Raw genomic sequence first — 21,366 nt, forward strand, 5'->3', positions numbered from 1 at the left:
TATCACTGCTGGATCAGAAAAACTCAACAGTAACAACTCTGTCATCTTGTTACATCCTAATGCCATCTGTCTGCAGCACCTGACTGGCATTGGCATGTACTGCCCCTTTTACTTCCAATGACAGTTCATCCTTCACCTACTAAAACCTGACTGTTTATTAGCATTTTTATCCAACTTCTCTTCCTCTCATCCTGCCACCACAATCATGTCCTCCACTGTCAGTCTAACCTCTCTGTCTATCATTCAGTTTTTCATTTCTGACTTCCTTTGATAATCTAAGTGCATTTTCCCCACACCTTCATTCTTCTGATCCCATTTGTCCACACTCACATCTATCTTTTCCTTTTCTTGTGCAGACAAGTCTCTTATCCTCTCCTGCACCCGACTAGCCATCTATCCATGTCCTCCACATCTGATGCCTCTCCTCTCCACCCTCCCCAATCTTTAATTTCCTTTCCTCCATCTACCTCCTATCCCCCTCTTCCTCTCCTCCATCCACCTCTGATCCCTTTCTTCCTCTCCTCTGTCCACCTCTGATCCCCCTTTTCCACACTTCCCTGCGCTGTGATCCCTGCGCTCCCCTGAGCTGTGAGGCATGTCCCTGTGTGTGAGTTGCTTGTGCAGGAGCCTGCATGTGTGGTGGCCCCGGGGCAGGGATGACACAGCCCCGCTGGAATGAGAGGGAACAGAGTCTGGGCGTTCCTCTACAAACGCACTATTAAACCCACTGCAGTACACAATGAGCTCATCTTAATTCAGGTCAGATGTACATCTTGCATTCTCTCTTTCTTTTTCTCTCTTTCCTTTATTTGTAATTGATTGCACTGTATACCTTTGTTTTTCTGTACCTTTGTTTATTTGTTCTTCTGCTCTCTCTGCCTGGTACTACTCCATATGCGCTACCCCTACAATTTATACATGGTTGACTATTGCCCATATTTGTCTATGGAAAAGGGCATTTGTCAAGTCAGAGCATGAGGACACCTCATGCATTTTACAGAGGTCCTGTGCTCCTGCATTCAGGGCGGACCTCTCTCCTTATCACTGCTGTCTGAATGCAATCTAATCATAAACAATAATAAAGGAAGTTTTGTTTAAATTGTTAAGTTCATGAGGTCAAAGTTTGTTCATGGAAACATGAAAAGTGCATAACTCTCTCCGTTGAAGAGAATGTCTTGTTCTGGCACTGGCACAACGGGTGGAGAAATACTATGAGCACACTCGTTTCATTACAAGCATGGGAAAAGGTGTTATGCAATCTATGAAAATGTAATATTCATTGCATCCTGGAATAAAATCATCACCACTATGGTACCGTTAATTCGTTGTACACTAATAGCAGAAGAACAATATATAAAGTGAGAGAGAGAAAAAAAAGATCATGGACTGATATGATGATCACAGTGTATATTAAGATACAAGAAATATAAATGTGGTTAGTAAAACTGATGTTGCACTACAGTTGGGCTTTGCATGAAACCCCAACGTTTAGAAGGCATGAACATCTATTTGTGCAACTTCCTTTAATGGCAAAAACAAGGACCAGACGTAGCTGGTTGACTCCGAGGTGTGAAAAATATTTTACATTTTAAGCAGCATGGGAAACAAAACCACAAATTGACTTCCTTCAGAGCTGTGCAGAGCAATGTGACAGTCACGCATGAAGTTGCACGCAATGTCCCCCTTGGTGAGACACAAGCCAAATTTACAGTTAATTTAGAGATACAACCTTGATTTATGAAGTTGTTCTTCTACTGACTGATTATTTGAAGGGAAATTGAAGGGAATACACATGTGCAAGTATAAACTGGTAAAAAAGTTCTATTTTAAAATGGAGTTCTGGAAACAACTGAGAAAAAAAATTAGAGAGGTAGTGACAAACCAAAACTGTCTCACATCAACCGTCAGTGGTTTTGAGGATTGCACCTTTTAGGTTCACACAGTCCTCAACATTCTTAAGAGTTACCCATTGAGGTTGATAAAGAACCCCCTGATTTAATAAAAGCACCTGTTTTTATACACAGCCAAATTCCAGAGAAGTTTTTAAATACCACATGATTATAAATTGATGATCAGATACCACATCTGTACTGTAATCACTCCTCACTTAACCCAGCTGCATTCAGGTTGATTGTGCTATGTAATGGAAACGACTGGACTGGAATTCTCTTCAGAGCCAGAATAGAAGAATGTCATTTTTAGTGCCTTGTGCCCACACCCATATTCCTGCACATCTCCTCTTACGAGTCAAAAGGTTGAGGTTTCGACAGAATGTTGTATCTCATATGGTTGACTAGTAACGTCCAACACATTTAACTCTGACATAACTCAGTGCCAGATGTTTATAATTGAAAAGCAGAGAGAATTCAAATTTGTTGGACGCCGCTTCCCTTTGTATGATAATGATAGCCGTGACATTAAGATCTGCTGGCTGGTTTCATATGCCTGGTTTTAACACTGGTTTGTGTCAGTGTGGCTCCCCAAAGACCTTGTTTAGGGACTCAGAGCAGAAGGAAAGAGAGAAAAGGAGAGGGAGAGAGAGGTCCTCAGGTTTCACAGCTGCAGGCCCAGCTCACCCCTAAAGTAAATGGACTTGAGGAAAGCCAATCCTAATTGATTCTAAGCCTCAAAGCTCTTTAGTAAACATTGTGGAGCAATGAAAATGACTTGTTATCCTAATTCATTGGATGCTCACGCTGTGTGTTGAGCAGAGCCTAGGAACAGACCAAGGAAGCAGATGGAACCAAGATTAAACTGACTTTGTTTGGTGATTTCTTCTCATTCACAGATATATTCTCTACAGAGAGCTCCATAAAGTGTGTAAAGATTAAAAGCTGTACAGTAAAGGCTTGCAATGATTACATACACAAACCTTTGCATTTTTGGTGACGATAATAGTTTCTTTATTGTTTCACTCCCATGTCAAGTGATTTTGGTTTAATTAAGTATAAACATTTGCACAATAAATATGTCACAGTGGATTAAAAAACAACTACATTTACATGATTGGCTTTTCTTAACCCAAAATATATCAGGGACAATTACAGGACCTCAACAGGACAAGAGGTGAATTATCACGGCCACTGATCTGACCTTCAGTAGACTGTCTAACTCTTTCTCAACCTGGACAGAGCACAGTTAGCCTGTGAAGTGTCCGCCTTGTTCTGTGTGTAGGAAGTTCCTGTGGAGAGACCCTGTGCATGGAGCCTTTGGTAAGTCCTAATGGTTTCCTGTGGAAGCCCTGCTTCTCTGTAGAGGGGTTTCCTCAACCCATTTTCCTGCTGATGTGAACATTTCCAGATTAGTTTTCTCTTGTGTAAATCTACTCTGCCTATTCATGTGTTAGGACTTCACCACACTAACAAACAAATGACACCTCTGCAGTTTCAGCACATGCCGGCTTCTGCCTGAAATAATGTGTCATTATTGCCATTTCGTGTTTACGTGCCATTCTGTGGCTGGCAACCACCAATACATAGCAAACCAGCTCTGATTTTCAAGAGATGTGTTTTTTGTATGTGCAAGCTGTAAAAACCACCTGTCTCTCAACAAATCAGTAAAGGATTTGCGTACTGTCATAAACGACTGTAAATAGAAGCAAAGTGGTGAGTCTGTACTTGAGCAAGGTGAGGAGTTTTTAATGACAGGTAAACTGAGGTGAAGCAGGCCCAGCAAAGTCTCTGTTACTGGCAGTGATTGCTGCTCCTCCAAGGAGATGAAATTCCATACCTATCCTTGACAAAGAGCCTGACGGGGTGTCAGTCAGGCTTAGTGATGGGCCTCCCATCCAATATTCACTAGCTCCTCTAGCTGTAAATCTACACAGGACACAGCACAGGCCTAACACTGAGCCATCTCAGTGTCTCACTTGCTTGCCACAGGCCTGGTTTACAGTAACAAAGGCCTGGCACAAGGTTGAAGGTGGTTGGGGTTAAGGGACATGGAGTCAAATAGGTCAGTGGAGGGTCCTCATAAGGATAAGAGCAGAAAAGTCTGTATATGTTTTTGTGTGGTAATGAATGTGTTATTGATATATAAAGACAAAATGCCAGCAGAGGGAGGCAGTTGAGTACAATCAATCCCCACACAGCCTCACCACATGTAGTGTGAACATACAAACCTTGAGTGCAGGGGTCTGATTATGAATTCAAATGCTTTAAACTTGATGAACTATTCCTGGACCACCAAATACTGCAGGTAAATGATGAAGCAGGCCGTGCAAAGGTATCAGAGGAGCAGAGCTCTAAGGTTGTGGCTGCCATTCCCATACAGTGAAAGGAACTATTTTAGAGCATGAAATGCTAAACCGTTGTAAAAGCAGTCACGGTGGACAATGATCTCATCTTGTCCTCTGGGACCCTCTTTTGCATGCTCTGCTGTGGGACAATACTGAATGAACAGCAAAACATGAATCACAAGCCCCACACACACTGTTCCAAATGTAACAAAACTCTGACATTACCTCAGAGACTACAGAGGGATGACAATCGGCACAGACACAAAGGGACCAGGCCAAGCCTGAGGCTGTCGCTATAACAGGGGCGCACTTGAGGTGAGAGCATAACTGACTCTGATCATTGCACTTCGCAGATAATTTTCAGTCTGTCAGCAGTTCTTAAAAGTGCTTGTACACCTTGATAACAGAATAAAAACTCACTTTATGCAAGAGTTGTAAATATAAAAACACTAAAATGTTCTTCCCTCTATGTGTTACATTACTCATAAAACCTACATTCTCTGCTCTACTAAATTCCAACTGTACTCACCCTATCTGCCTGTTAGTGGATGGAGCCTGAGTGATGACGGAGCTGGACTGAGGAGAAGGCAGGGCCTGCTGGATCACTATGCTGGTATCGTGGTTGCCCATTCGTGAGTGGGACTGCTGGTGCTGGCCTTGGCCTGCCTGGCCGTGCAGTGAGATGTTCTGCAGCGTGGAAAGGGAAGAGAAGAGAAAGCATTAAAACATTATTCAAAGAATTAAGAATGGTAAATAAATGGCCTGTACTTATATAGCGCCTTTCTAGTCTTTTCGACCACTCAAAGCGCTTTACAATACATTTCATTCACCCCATTCACACACACATTCATACACTGATGGCAGGAGCTACCACGCAGGGTGCCAACCTGCACATCAGGGGAAGCTAATCATTCATACACATTCATACACCGTTGGCACAGCAACGGGAGCAACTAGGGGTTAAGTGTCTTGCCCAAGGACACATCGACATGTGGACTGGAGGAGCCGGGAATCGAACCGCCAATCTTCCAATTGGTGGACGACCGCTCTACCTCCTGAGCCACAGCCGCCACAGAATCTGTCAAGAGTGTCACATTCTTGCAAGTAAGTTGTATTTTCAGCACAACTCTAGCAAAATAACTGTTTAGCCTTGGGCACTATACATCCTGCTTGAATGAGTAATGATGAACTATTTTCTCCTGAGTGCAGTCTAATGAAGACCAGGTTTCTTATTGTTATTTACCCAGCAGGGCGGTTTGTTTGTTTTACCTCTGTTACATGTAATGGCATATACAGTATATTTAAAAATAACCTTGTGCTGCAAGGAACAACATATTTCCAAACCTCACTCACATGTCTTGGCATAAAACACAAGGCAACTTGAAGTGATTTGCATGATTCAAATGTGAAACAGACACAAGAAATGAACCAATATAAACAAGAGAATACAGACAGTCGCTGGATTCAAAAAAATATTTGATTCACCTCAGGTACTGACCACAAAATATATCTGAGGAAATTCAGTGATCATCCATACAACTGAATCAATCAATGCTCCATATTTGCATTAGTTTTCGCATATGGATATACTGTACTGTACAGTATGGAAATACTGTGTTTCATTAAAATGAGACAATTGCTGTTTTCCTGAAGTTTTGATGTTTTCCCTCCTTATCTCTGCCTGTTGTGCTCCTCACTCCCCGAGAGTCTTGCTCTGACTCGCCTCCTGCTGACTTAGCAGAGCCTCCCATCATAAACCACACAGACTAGGGAGGCTAGACATGGCTGACCTGAGCACAGACAAGCACCAGAGCAAAACCACCCAGACGACAAGCTTAGCTACAGCATGCATGCACATCTTTCCAGACATTAGATAAGCAGTCTGTCTTGTGGTTATTTGACTAGTACCTTCACCTGAAACATGAATGTTTCAGGTGAAGGTGCCTTAGGGCAGATCTATAATGCATAAATGATCAGGTCTTTTGTCAAATCTCAAAGCTTTGCGACTCTCCTCGCATGCGTGAATGTCTGGCCAGGTCTTTTATTGTTTCCACAAAAGTTGTCTCAAGGGGTCTGTTTTTACGTCTGGGAAGAAATAGGACTCTCTCACAGACAGTATGGCTGGAGAGCTGTTTGAAGTTTCAGGTGGAGAACTTGATCTCTCTTCTCCTCACCTGTGGTGGGTGACAAATCTCCACCTGCTAACTCTGTCTGTCACTGTCAACAAGACTGATGAGAGGGGGAGCATCCAGCGTTTAGGGCACAACAAGAGCTAGACATACAACACATGAAGTATGCTTTGGATGATTTATACACACCTGTGGTTATCAGCTCTTTATCAAGTGATCAAAGTGTGGTTACATGAAGTTGAGGTGTTATAAATCTATTTAAATAGTGTGTATCACTTCATTGTTTGTGGGCTGTTGTTTGTAACATGACCAATGATCGTAGCAAATAGCAGTTCCTAACTACCTGACCTAACCCCTGTGGGGGGCTGTGGCTTGGGTTCACCTCATTTTTGTTTTTTTGGGGTTATTTTTAACCTGAGGCTTTGTTCTCTATTCCTGCAGTACCTGTTTACTGTCCTCTTCCTCTTGGGCCTTGCAAAACTCCTGCTCAATGGAGCAGTCCAGCTCACTGAACAATCCCACCTCCTCACAGTTCTTCAAGAAGCGTGTTGGTGTTGGCGTCTGGTCTGGAAATCAAGGAAAACAAACAAGTACAGTTTTAATATAAACTATTGTTAGCAGTGCTTGTTTGTTAGGCTGTACATACACCATGATTATGTGGAAAACAATAGAGCAGTATATGAAATAAAGAACAAATGCCACCACATGACTGGGATTTATTTTCTGTTCTTTATTTAAAGCTTCTTTTTATTTTTTTTTATTGTATTGTTTACCCTTGAAATGTCTAAGTCTCTTTTTTTAGTTGATTTTGTTTTTACATTGCATGATTTTTAATAACTGTTATTTGTTTATATGAAAACTAATACTTTATGGAAGCTGATTGAGATCCAAAAAAAAAGACAAAAAACAAAAAAACAGAATATACATTAAAATATTAAGTATATAAAGTATTTGCAATGATTTTAAGAAAGCATTACTTCCATACTGTTAGGGAGAGAGAGAGATACTATTCTTGACGGCCCCATTTCAGCTGATAAAGTACAGATCCCACCTAGTGAGTGGGGGTCTCATTTGTTGAGCTCAGTCAAGCCGTGGTATTCAACTTGACTTTGTAGGGGGTGCACACAGATCAGGTTTCAGACAGTTGAAGGTGATTTTGGGATCAGGCTTGTTTCAAAGGCTAAAAGCATACTTCATGGCATGTTTATCCATTCTGGCTAGACTGGGGATTGACTCAAACTTTCACGATGACCTGTGTGCCCAAAATACAGTTTAAGGTTTTCTTTTTCCATTTTGCTGAGAATGTAATTCGTATAAATAAAAACATTTGTAATGTCAATTTTTAGTTGAGGACAACACCTATGAGTCAATGAAAATATTAGCAACAGGAAGTGATGATGAGGTCAGAAATTACAGTGCAAAGAGTTTTAAAACTGGCCTACCAGCTAAGAGAATTTTAACATCTGTGGCTGACCTCTAACAGTAATGTGACTCAAAGCAGTGTTTACCAAACCTTTGGGAGCTTCTAATAAACAGCAGTGTCTTACTTGAAACCCCTTGACAAAAGGTGTATATCTCAACCAAAGGATAATTTTTCCTTGTCAGATTGATTCATTCAAATAATTTATAGTGTTTCACAAGAAAAAGAAGCCTGAAAATAAATGTAACTTTATGGGACAGTATTTTGTCCTACCTTGATACAACCAAAGAGCCTTTTTTGGGGTCCTGACCCCACTGACTTACAGTATAACTACTGATGGTTTTATCTTGAGTCCAAGGTCTCAATAAGAGAGATGGCCAGAGCTGTAACTCAGACAACAGGCGATAAGGACACCCGGCCTAGAGAATCCGATCCTGCTGTCCAATGAGTGTAAATAATAAAGAAGACACAATCTCAGTGGCATGGCTAGACCAGCGAGTACTGTTGTCTAGTGTGGCAGGACAATTTCTAGAAATGGATTATCTAGACTTATGAATTGCCCTTGGTTTGACACCTAGATATGCAGTACACAGACTAAGAAATTGATGTTTCTTTTCAAACAGTAGATTAAAATGCAGATCAGTATGTTATCTACAGCTTATACACACCATCAGCATCTTTTCTTCCTGCAAAAGTGTACACAAATGCACTGATTATAGCTGAGCTGCAAGGTAAAGGTGTGTCACATGACTTACTGTAAACAACTGGTATAGACAAGCCATAAGGTTTTCTGATGATAGACAAGTATGTTTGAGAATGAGTCACAGAGGCACACACCTGCAAATAAACCCTCCTGAGGTACTGTGTAAGTTTGTATTGATGTAGCCGTAACTCACCTGATAACATGTTGTCGTTCTTTATGGAGGGGAACTTAAGGGTCATTTCATGTTTGTGTCGATGTATCATCAGATGGTCCTCGGTCGGGAAACGCTGTGGATTTTTTTTAAAGTAGTGTTATATCAATTATGTGTACAAAGGAAAATAAATGTTCTATCAACCCATTATGAAACTTAAAAATGAACCTATACATAATTATATATATATATATATGTATATATATATATATGTATATATGTATACATATATATATATATAAAATAATCCAATATGACATATTTTACATTTAAACATCCTAAAAAAGCATCAGTCTTGGTGATGACTTCAAAGAGCACTTTTTTTACACCTGCAGTGTTATTTACAGTTTGTGTTTCACTCAGCTCCATGCTCTTCTGTTTCTCCCTGATGCATGAGGCAGTAATCTACTCCTCAGGACACTCTACTCCTCTTCATATTACACACACACACACACACACACACACACACACACACACACACACACACACACACACACACACACACACACACACACACACACACACACACACACACACACACACACACACACACACACACACACACACGCACGCACTGTGTGGTGTTGATTTGTCCTGACACACTCACCTGAGAACAGCCAGGAGCGTTGCAAATAAACGGCCTTTCCTGGTCTGAGTTCATTACTCTGGCCAACTTCTCATAAAGCTACAAAAAAAAGAGACAAAAGTGGAAAGCAAAGAGAGGAAGTGAATGACTTAAGTTTCCCCAACAGCATCCAAGAGGAAAACTCTTTGTGTTACCCATGACATAAAATTGCCATTGCAGTTACAGTCACATTATAATATTCTAGGATTCACTGAAATTACATTAAGGCTAAGATTTTGTGTTTTAAGTGAAACTGGATTCGAATTTGACACTTCTTTTATGAACTATAACATTATTTAAACAATACAACATACTTAAATAGTTGTATTAGTCTTTTCATTAAACATAATCAAATTGAATATAACTTGCTCTTAAGCCATTTATATATCAACAAAAGGAATGTACTGCTACACTGTAGCAATGTTGTTAAACTCATTCAACATTCATTTCCGCCTGGCCGACAGAGGTATGTATATACCTCTGGGGCAACTGTGATGGATTTCAGCTTAAATGTGGGTTGGAACAATGAGAATGGTTGAAATTTACAATTAAACATCTGTCATCAAATGTTTATTGTCACCACAAAGTGACAGAATTCGGTCTGGCAAATATACATTCTGGCATTGCTCTGCCTACTATATGTGAAAACATAACATTTCTCTAATTTGCCTATACTACAAATTAAATGTTTAATTGAAGTTACTTAAATCTCAGTTGACATGATATTTTAATTTTCAGTCACAAAGCAATCATTTAAAGATTTAATTCAGTTGTTCTGTTCTGATTATAAGTACATGTCATGGTGAGAACGAAAAAAGGAAGTGGTGACAGAGTAGCACAGCATCAGGGATAGGCAGAAGGTGCAGTTTCATTTGCTGAAAAATAGCCTTAAACACAAGAGACAGTTTTAAAACCCACAAATACAAGGACAATATATTTGTTTACCTGCTGCTGCTGCCAAATGTGTGCTTTGTAAGTAATTGCTCACTACCCTTCCGCCATAGCAATGCATCATGTCAAATGTAAAATAGCTTCATTTATCGTTTTAAATGCTCTGATAATTTAAAGTGAAAGAGAGGACAAACTTTCCCAGAAGAAGGGGATTTCTCATACCTATGATTTATATAAAAAAAATATAAAATCCACAAACCAAAGACATATAAAAATGAAACGCCTACAAATTCTGTGAATGCTATCCTGTCTGTTCGCTCACTTATAGAAACTCAAACAAACACACCTTAAAAATATCTCAAAAACACTGAGCACATATTCAGTGAGAAAAACAACAGAAATGACAGGTGCATTATAACTGCTTCTTAATATCAAACGAAGGCTAATGATGTGCAATTTATAGGCTTTGATGTGCATTTCATTCAGTCAATGCAATGATGCATGCATGATGCTTCACTCGCATTTTAACCATAAAGTTTTATAACTAACATAATTGTTACTGCTAAAAGCAACTGCTGTTCAAACCTTTAGGCAAAAAGTAGACATGTATTTGCATAATTCTAGAGAGGAAAAAATATGATTTAGGAGGTAGGATCCATCTGTATTTTTCAAATACTGAGAATACATAAAGCTGTCTGGTACTCAATGCTAATAAAGCTGAGTCAGATTATTTAATTACTTATTCTTTAATACTTGATTTCCTTAATTAAATCATTCCATTATAGTTTGAATAACTGAACAATAATAATAATACTAATAATAACTCAAAGCTGCATTTCATTTAAGCAAAATTCTTGTTAAGATGTACATTTTAAAACAACCTTAAACTCTGATGTATTTGAAAAGTTTAGCTTATTTTATTAAATTATTAAAAAAATGGGTTTTGTTGAAAATATTTATTATACTCAGCAGAGTAAAGTACAGGGGGAAAAAACGATATTTGAGTATTCTTTTCACTTAATCCCCCGGCTTTGTCTCTAACATCATACTTGGCTACTGCTGGCTGTTGTGCCACAGTGTATGTTGCATATTTTGACATCTTGATTGTCTAGTATAATGCTATATACTGTACACTGTACTATCACTGACAAACAATGTCTAAGCAAGCAGTCACATCATGCAAGTATTACAGATGCAGCACATTCTGACAGATGTCCAACAACAAGAATTAAGGTAGTCTTTGTTCCTCCTTCTCTCTCTCCGAGCAACAGCACAGCAGTTATGGGCCAACACCAGCTCCAAACCAGCAGTATTAACAGGCCTATTTTTCAATACGAACACGCATGTCTTTTGCTATGGGACGTGCAAAAAAGTGAAGAGCATTCAAACACCAAACACGAAGGCTCCAGATGTTCAGGGACCACTGAAAGCAGTAAATGATTTATTGAATATACTCATTTTGTGCTCTAATATATAAATTAAGCCTTTACAAACAATTCAAAAGGTACCTGGATTCATAAGGAAAGATGGCATAAAAACACTATAAATCTCTATTTTTGACGCTTCAAAGTTGTGATGCAACAGTGTATGGTTATTTATCATGTAGGCTCTTGGCGATGACTGAAACATCGACAATACAGAAATGAATCACTCACTGCCTTTCCTATCAACTCACGAATACTGAGAAACATCAAAAAATTCAAGCCAGTGCCGTGTGTCACGTGTCAAACATGAATACCTGCATACACTACGTACATGTGTGTCTTTTTCATGGGTACAGACTATTTCCTCAAGCACAGTCAAAACACTCAAATATTGTGTTATGCTAAGCAGTGCTGTTTTCCTAACAAGCTGTACTTCATGACTGAGCCTGCAGAACAGGGTCTGGACAGGGTCTCTCTGTCAGAGAGCAAATGAGCCCTGGTCTCTCTTTCTGTCACCAGTTCCTGCCGTCTCTTCTAAAGGGCCCCTAAAAACTCACCTGGTCTCCTTTGACACAACAAACATGGCTAACATTGCTGGTCCTAACTCTAAAGCCACACTAGACAGATGATGCATGCATTTAGTTCCGTGCTTCAAAAGTCTCAAGACACACAGCTGGTTGTTCACCTTGAATCAACATTTTAAGCCCCATTCTCATCTCATATGCAGTTTGCTTTTAGTACAGTTTTTGTTGCTACAGTCATTCATGCATTCTTCTTGAATTCATTTAAAGTAAGTCACTTCATCTAGAACTTTACAATAAATCACCAACTCTGACAAATCTAAAAAACCATGACAAGAAAGACAAAGTGTTTCCATGACTATTAGGACAGAATGCAAGAATTTAACTTCCTTTTCCTCAAATCAGGCTTGATCATTTCATCACATTTACTAGCAAATTCAAACCACATGAGGCACAAAACTTTTAACGGTTAATTCTGTGAACGCCTTCTGTGAAATATCCAATAGCTTTCACACTTCCAATTATCAGTACTCAACGCCCTTTCCTTGGAAGGGGCACTTGGTTCTCATATAGATGTTTTAGTTTAGCGGAGGAAATTTGGTTACACTTTACATTAACTATGTCCTGATGTGAGCGAGGGGAAGGATTAGGGGTCCAGAGTTCGATTTCAAGAGGAACTGGGGAGTAATTCTCCAGGTAGACCGCATATTAGAATTTAAACAATATGGTAAGTAAAAGAGGGGTTGGGGTGCAAAGGCATATGGGGTTAAAGCAAGCATAAACATGCGCAGCAATTCGAATCTCCAGCTCCCCATAGCCTAGGCCTTTGACAGCACAAGTTCAAGGTAGGATCACAGCGATCCCTGAGGCAGGGAACATGGCCCTCTAAGACTACGTCTGCCCTGAACCTCTGCTCTTGAACTGAATGTGTGACAAGAAGACTGTCAAAACGTAAACCTCAATAGCTATCAATTACTGCTCTCTCCCACACATGTAAATCTCGCAGGGTTAACGTTGTTCTGGTCTTTGATTAAGTTGTATACAATTTCTTGAAAAGAGAAAAACGCCTTTGATTGTATTTCTATTCAAAATGTACACTTCAAAACCACAACATAAATGCAGCATGTTTGCCTATAATGAAATGAAATAAACTGTTGATTGAACTTCATGACTGGTGTTATGATTCCTGTCATTTGACCCCCCTCCTCTACATTAGTGCAATCATTAGCAGAGGAATGTTTCACCTTGGGCACATGCAACAACCATCAACAAATAAACTCATTGCAGGTCACATTTCATTGCTGCAGTGAGCAGTTGGATCACATTCAAGCCGAATACTTGTAGGAAATATGGGAAGAATTAAATCTGCATCAAGGTTACTGTATAACACTAGTTATCCTGTAACTTTGATGTGGCATCAGTAACTTTACAGAACTTGCTATTTTGTATTTATTTATCTTATCTAATTATTTGTTACTTAGTTTTATTTATTTTTTAATATTTCAACAAACTAAGCAATGGTTTATTATAATTTATTTATTTTTAAAGATAATTCTAAGTTGCATTTGTTAACTTCTAATAGGAAAAGATCATTTAAAACAAACAAAAACTTTTGACAAGTATCTGTTTTCAGCTTTTTTTCTCAAACTGTCTTTTATAAAGATTCGCCTGATTCTAATGAAGTCCAGTAGGGAATTTTGTCTTTTTCCACCACAAAAGGCCGTCTAATTCTGTTTTAACTATCCACAAAATAATAATCAAACTTAAAGCTGTTATTATTATGAGGTGTCAGACTGTTAATATTACAACAAACCAAAACGGACACAAGGAATAAAACTGGAAGCCTGCACAATAATTCATCAGCACTAAAGCAGCGTTCATGGGAAACAAGTGGTTATTGATAATGTGCCACATAAACATAATGACAGCGGAGAGTAATCAAATGATTAAAACATCTTTGTTGTGTTTTTTCAAGCCGCGGCCACAAAGCGCGCCTCGTCAGCACAACCCTCCTAAAAGTAACCCTCAACATCTCAGCGGTTAATCAGATATCGACTGGCCTGCAGAATGACGTAATGTTGGTCACACTGCTGTTCAAGAGAAAATGGAAACGCACATTTCTTCGGAGCAGGACAATCATTTCTTTTCTTTTAAACTGACATGACAGCAAAAAACCACCGGGCTATCATTTTCCAGACGATCACTGGTGAACCGCAACACGCCGGGACAAACACACACACACACACACACACACACACACACACACACACACACACACACACACACACACACACACACACACACACACACCGGCTCTGCGTATCTCGACATGGGACAGGCATGACAATGATGCAGGCAGCCAGCTGTAGAGCTTTGGGACAAAACAGAAAAAACAGCAGGAAAAAGAAAAGCTGTGTGAAATGCAATGAAAAACCTTTGCAATAACCTCCTCTCTGTTTTTCAGTCGGGCTTGAGATGAATTCCTGCAGACTTGTCTCCTCTGCTGCTACCTGACAGACTGAGCAGCAGCGGCCACTTGACTCCGCGTTCAACTTCAACAACAGTCAACAGTCAAATAGACCAACACGCCGACACCGAAGTGACATGACAATGCGGCCACTCTAATAAACGGATACTTTTTCAATCTTCTAGTTGCATGCATCAATTAGTTTAAAAAGAGAGGAGAAGAAAAAAAACATCCCGTCCCAAGACTGGAGCGAACAACAAAACAAGCTGTTGCATGAACAAAAAAAAAGGAGGAGAAAAAGTAACAAGGATCGCTTTTTAAACAAACACAACAAACCTGCACAGGCGCGTGCACCGTCCTCTGCGTGATCGTGTAAGGTTTTCAACTTACCAAACAAGTGTAGAAAATGTGAAGCAGTCTCTCAGAAGAAACCACGTTGGACTGAGAAAAGATTACAATACGATCTATTTAGAGAAGCATAACGTCACCCCCGGGTGACGTCACGTGGGATTCCTGAACTTCTAAATCATTGCGGTCCGCTTGGAGGCGGCGCGAGCGGGGCGGAGTTTGCAAATGCGCACCCGCACGCACGCACGCACACTAACACACACACACACACACACACACACACACACACACACACACACACACACACACAGACAGACACACACGCACGCATACACAAGAGAGAGGCATGGACGGACACTGCTGGACTTGAAGTGGGTGTGGTGCAAAAAAGCTGGATCTCCAGATCTGACCAATTAGCCATGCAAATAAGTAACTGCACTTTGCAGACTCCCTCTCACTCAAAACTGTCCCATATGCAAAGTGACTTCAGTCGACTGTGTGTGAGTGTATGAAATGAGACAAATTCAATCACACACTTCATCCCGTAACACGAAAAAAAAAATAATTAAAAAGAAAATCCTCAAGCCTACTGGAAATGTGTGTCGCCAATTTGACTCATACTAATGAGAAAATTCACCTTTTTTATTTATACTCCCAGCTTGATCATAAACAAAGGAGCCACTCTTACCAAATATCCCTGTAAAATAGTAATTTTCACAGCAGACACTTAGGGGAAAAGCACATGTTACTCATAAAATTAATGATGGCTCCTTTCTATTCAAGTGTATCAGTAAGCCATGACAATGTGTCCAGCACGCACAATACCAAGTATGTGAAACTTAAGTTAAATGGAATTCAACCATCATTAATTTTTATCATTTATACCTGTGTTTTTTCCTGTTGTGACACATCCAAATGTCTTTTGTGGAAAAGACATATTGGATTAATTAGACACAAGGAAAGAAGTATAAAGTATTTGCCTTTTCTCTTGTTCGTTTCATGAGGGTGTTTTAAGCAATATTAAGCTATGATGACTCACCTGTATGTCCACAGCTGGACAGCCACCTCTGTCAAATGTGTGCACTTTGTCTACGCTGGGATATTACATGCCCCAGACCTCCTACATGGTCATTTGATCAAACACATTAACTGTGAAAGATGCATCATGCCAGCACAAAACTATAGATAACCAATGTCTAACAAGTAGATTTTGATGCATAGCACCCTCTTTTTTTTATTTGAAAATACAGCAGTATTGTCCTTATCATATGAGCTTATATTGTGCTTTAGTTCAACTTAAAGTAGCACAAACCAGTGTGAACACATTAAGCCAGGATGGTCTGGAGCAGATATCAACTTTGCAATGTTGGTAATCCAGCCATGGTGACAGTTTTCATATTCCAAATAATTAAAGCTGTGCTATATATATATATATATATATATGTATATATATATATATATATATATATATATATATATATATATATATATATGTGTACATATAGATAGATAGAAAGATAGATAGATAGATAGATAGATAGATAGATAGATAGATAGATAGATAGATAGATAGATAGATAGATAGATAGATAGATAGATAGATAGATAGATAGATAGATAGATAGATAGATAATCTTCCATCCAGATAGATATATAATTTTCCATGCATCATTAACAGTTTTGTATGCAAATAAATTGGGACGTGTGAAACACACAGTCTTGTCTGAAATGTGAGCCTTAGCTGCAGCACATTAGAAGAGATTTAAACAGCTTTTGAGTACAAACCATTTATGTTGACACTTTGTGTGACCTGCTGGTGCCAACTGGCTGTGATTTCTCAGGCCACAGACACTGGTAGTGAAGCCATCTTTGGCTCCAGGGATTAATGACTCCTCACACACTGAGGGATGTTTACCACTCGCCTGCGACCACTCCACTAGACGCACTAAGAGCTCTGTCACTGAAACAATAACGCAGTCTGAAAAGCCCTCATAACTCAGAGCTTCTCCGCCTCTGTCTTTTAACCGGAGCTTTAATCAACGTTTATGACATCCTTTTGTCTCTTTATTGCCAATATATTACCCAACCAATCCAAATATTATGCTCCCAGAGGAGCGGACTATTAAGGTTGGAAAGAGCTGATACAGTTTGGGTCAGTGACCCACACTAAAGCAGATTTGATCTATATTATACTAAACCTTTTATTATTTTGCCTTTGTGCAATGCTTTTGAGTAAGATCACCTTGGGAGGATTTGCACCTCTGAGAATGCTTTGTTGCACCAGCTACAAACGATGCAGCAGGCTAAACAAAATGCTAAAAAAAAACAAGTAGTTTCATGCAGTACAACATACAAACAAATTGAAAAAAAACCTGTATAATCTCCAGAAATACTTGTACAATCAGCAAAGATTGAAAGGGGCTGCCTTGATTAATGTCTTTTTTTCTTTTTTCATGTAACATTTCAATTTACATATATGACTGCATGTTCTGTTTTCTTCACTTCTGATATATATCATTAAGTATCTTAAGTGTAAGTGTGCTGGAGTAGAAAGACAGACATATTTAAAATTTAAAAAATCTCAATTTAAGGTAAGAAACTTTGAGAAATTTGAATCAAATGTAAGATCAAAATCAAATAATACTCACAGTGGCTGATAATCAAGTTTGTTTTCCCCAAAAGACATATGCCAAGTTGCTTTTTAATTATTATATATTTCATTAAAGTTTTCACTCAGCAGAATCAACCTATCACACTCTGACAACATGCAAGCTGATTTGGTGTTTGCTATTGGTATAAATACTGTGGAAGAACGGAAACAACATCTTAAACCAATAACGGCTCAGACCTTATAAATAGCCAGACTTCAGATAGACATTTAAGTCCATTGGTTGTGTAAAGTGATCTAGTTCTTGAATTACACTGTTAATTAAGCAAAACTAATCTGCTGCATTTTCTGGGTAATTCATTAGGATTCTTTACGAATTCACTAACTGACTGTCCTTCAACTTCAAGCCACTAACCTGTGGGAGTGTTGCTGTTATTGTAACATCTCTTATTGTTGGGGCAGGGTGGCTGAGAAACTGTCTAACATACATACAACTAGTCCAAGATTGATTAACAAGTATTTAAAAAGTCACAGAAATCCCCAAGACTTAGCCCATAGTTGATGTAACTTGGTTTCAGGACTGCTGAAGAGGTGGAGATGAGTAAGAAGTGTTAACTGAGGTTAGAGATCAGGAAACACTGCATAGTCATTAATTCATTCTTCATGCTCTGATCTAACATATGTTGCTCCAGTATACAGCAAACCATTGGTGCAGTCATACAAATTCTGTTTAAGTTTGTAGAAATCTTAAGTTTAACTTCAACATAAACTCTGGGAACCGTGTATATACTTTGTTTAAACAATCAAATTAGCCTTTGTACTTTAACAGTTTAATATATGTGTTACTGACTAATCTTATCATTTTGAGTCTCTAGAAAGAAAAAAACAACAACTTTGCAATAAATAAAAAAACACTGGAGTGGGAGATTTGTGTCCTGGTGGAACTGTAAGCCTAATTCAACAAAACATGCTGGGAGGTTCCCAGTAGATAACCTCAGTGACATTCCCTGCACTCAAACACTCAACCCTGTAACATTTACATTAGGTGGCTGGTGAATGCTGCTGTCTGTGTGACTGTTCTGTAGATTTATAATAGTGCAGCATGATGCCCTCTGTGCTAACCGTTTGTGGGTAGATACATCGCTCTTTAGTCATCTGGACTAGGCTGCTGTATGTCAGCTGTCTACATTATGGCAGAGAGATATTTATAATATTGATGTGCAAAGTGTTCTTTGACTGTGATTTTGAAAAGTGGCATATACATGGATCATAAGAACAGCAATATCTTTTATAGTTTTAGTTTGTCCTTGTTAAATATGCATAAATAAATATGATGATAGTTTGAACTTGAATACATGCCCAAAGAAGCACCAAACCAGAGAAATTATAAAAGAAGGATTCAGGGGCTTCTCTTTATTGTAGCATTTGGGAGTGTATCGAGCTATTTAACAGTGAGTATTTCAGTTGTTGGAGAGCTCAAACTTGTTGGGTAGTTCACAGAGGGCAATAGGGTTTAGTCAATTACCAACAGCAGTGAAACGTGACTTTGCCTGCATGTATCTCCACACTGAACCATCTATTCAGTAAATCTCTAGTGCCTGAAATGACAAATGCATCTATTACTTCTTTTATGTTTATGGGCTATAACAAACTGAAGAGTGATGATCAGTTGTAGCAACTCTCATCGAAAATGAAGCGTTGATAAATAACTGGCAGCAGTGCCAGCGTTTCAAACAGACCCATCAACTTCCTCAAACAAGAGACTGTATGATGTAATGCTTTCAAAAAATATCCCACAGAGTTGTCAAGCATAACTGGAAAAATAGTTTTACCATCACTGTGGTGCCTGATCTTAAAATGGGCTGGGCCCAGTGATGACCCATTACACCATAACCAGGCACAGACTCAAGGTTACAGCCATGCCAACAAATGCAAAAAAAAAAGTAACTGGAGAAGTCAAAGTTAGTAAATCTTCTTACTGTAATTTTGTATTTTTATAATCATGTTCTGGACCATTTGCAGCTGGTCTGCGTCTGTAGAAAGACATACTACATTTATAGACGTATAAAATAACTAAATACTCACTGTTAACTCACCTCCTACATATAGATGATATGCTTTAATCTTTGTATACATCTACGTTGTGCATCACTCCCTCTGTCCACTGAAAACAGATGGGGGAAAAAACAGGTTAGCATTTTGTAATTAATGTGACATTAAATATCTGTTAATCTGAGTTGTACTTTAAGAGGAATTTGCACCCACAACCAATGGTTGTTTATTTTCTGTGACATTACATTCAAAATTGAATTCATATAGAAATTGGCCTCTTTTGATAACAGCACATAACATATCATAATATCCATATTTCCAGCCAGTCTCTACCACAAACTTGAATGATAAAATTAACCTGCCATCAACTCATGTTGTATGAATAGGTTTTAATGATACTGAACCTGAACAAAAACATTACACACATTTATGTACTGACCAACACTGCCACACTGTGGCCATAACATTTTTTTTAACCTACTTGTTGATCTAAGGGTGTCCCCCAATTCCATGACACAACTGTATCACTAACACTGAAAAACAGACAAAAATACTGATAATTGCATATTGTTTTTAAAAAAAATGTATAGTTAATTTCAGTGTGAAAAAAAGACTAAAAGTAGACAGATATTCAGATTTAGATTGAATTGAGGAAAAACACCAGGTTAAAATTTTGTTGGACTGTTGTGTGAATTGTGACATGTGACATTGGCATTGAAAAGGTGAGAGGATTCAGTAGGTAGTTTCCTAGTGATGATGCCAATCAGTTCCTGATCCTCCCTCTTTCTTCTCCATCCTGTCAACACTGAATACATTGAGTACATGTGTCAAGTGAGACAAAATCTAAAAAATACAACTTCCTCTCAAAATTTTACAAATCAAACTCAGCAAATCAAACTCAGCATTCCTATTTTTCAAACAGATTTAGACGTAAAGATTTGTTTTTTCATCTTCACTTTGGCATCAGGCACTGGAAATCCTTCCCTATAGCCTTTAGAAAAACTGTACCATTGCTGATATGCTCTATTTATTCATACCATGAACCACAATTTCTGCCCATTTATTCATTTGATAAATTCACTATTTTGGTTGAGAATGTATCCTGGTAGACACAACAGTCACTTAAAATGTTTATAAAATGTAAATTGTTTAATTATATCTTATTATGAGAGTCATTTAAAAAGCAACTTAACAAAGTGGTTGCTAAGTGACGTGATATTTAGGTAAGTTATGCTGAAATTGTTAATTGATTCATTGGTTTACCATTATAATTGGGTTAGTTGCTAGAATAACATGAAATTTAGCTGAGTTGAATTATGGTTATTGATTAATTATGGTTGCAGCTTCACAGTGTGTTCAGATGTAATTTAAAGTGATTTTTAGGCAGGTAAGTGGCCACAATAGTCCTAATAACAATTGTTACACTTTGGGCTCTAGAAAACCATTATTTAACTTTAAAATCATCATCATCATTATTATTAAACCTAGTATAAGTAGTGTTTTGTACATTTTAAACCAAAAAAATCATTAAAGATGATTTTAGGATTAAAGATATGATTAAGGGATTGATAAATACTGAAAACTGTTGGTTGAAAATGTAAGATTTTGTGTATATAGTTCACTATTAATAGATAAAAATATGTGTATACTTGTGTACAGTTTGCACTTTTCATATGAAGGCCATGCCTCTTTACTTCCGATCTCGTCGTCTCTCTCCAGCTGCTACTTTG

The 21,366-nt window shown here is 38.5% G+C and overlaps 1 protein-coding gene across 2 annotated transcripts in view; it reads right to left on the bottom strand.

The window, feature by feature from the left end:
• creb5b (cAMP responsive element binding protein 5b) overlaps positions 1-15,095 on the bottom strand; it is a 39,641-nt gene extending 24,546 nt beyond the window's left edge. The window contains exons 1-5 of one of the 2 annotated variants that reach the window (XM_062422711.1): positions 15,019-15,095; positions 9,308-9,385; positions 8,683-8,776; positions 6,811-6,932; positions 4,767-4,924 (exon numbers count right to left, since the gene is read on the bottom strand). In XM_062422711.1, coding sequence (XP_062278695.1) covers positions 4,767-4,924; positions 6,811-6,932; positions 8,683-8,776; positions 9,308-9,361 — 428 coding nt within the window. In that variant the 5' untranslated portion in view covers positions 9,362-9,385; positions 15,019-15,095. Of the gene's footprint in view, positions 1-4,766; positions 4,925-6,810; positions 6,933-8,682; positions 8,777-9,307; positions 9,386-14,595; positions 14,798-15,018 lie in introns of those variants that run through there. The other variant, XM_062422712.1, reaches the window with a different exon arrangement.
• Positions 15,096-21,366: the final 6,271 nt, after the last annotated feature.

Source organism: Scomber scombrus, chromosome 7 (genome assembly GCF_963691925.1).
Source record: "Scomber scombrus chromosome 7, fScoSco1.1, whole genome shotgun sequence".
Lineage (NCBI taxonomy): Eukaryota > Metazoa > Chordata > Actinopteri > Scombriformes > Scombridae > Scomber > Scomber scombrus.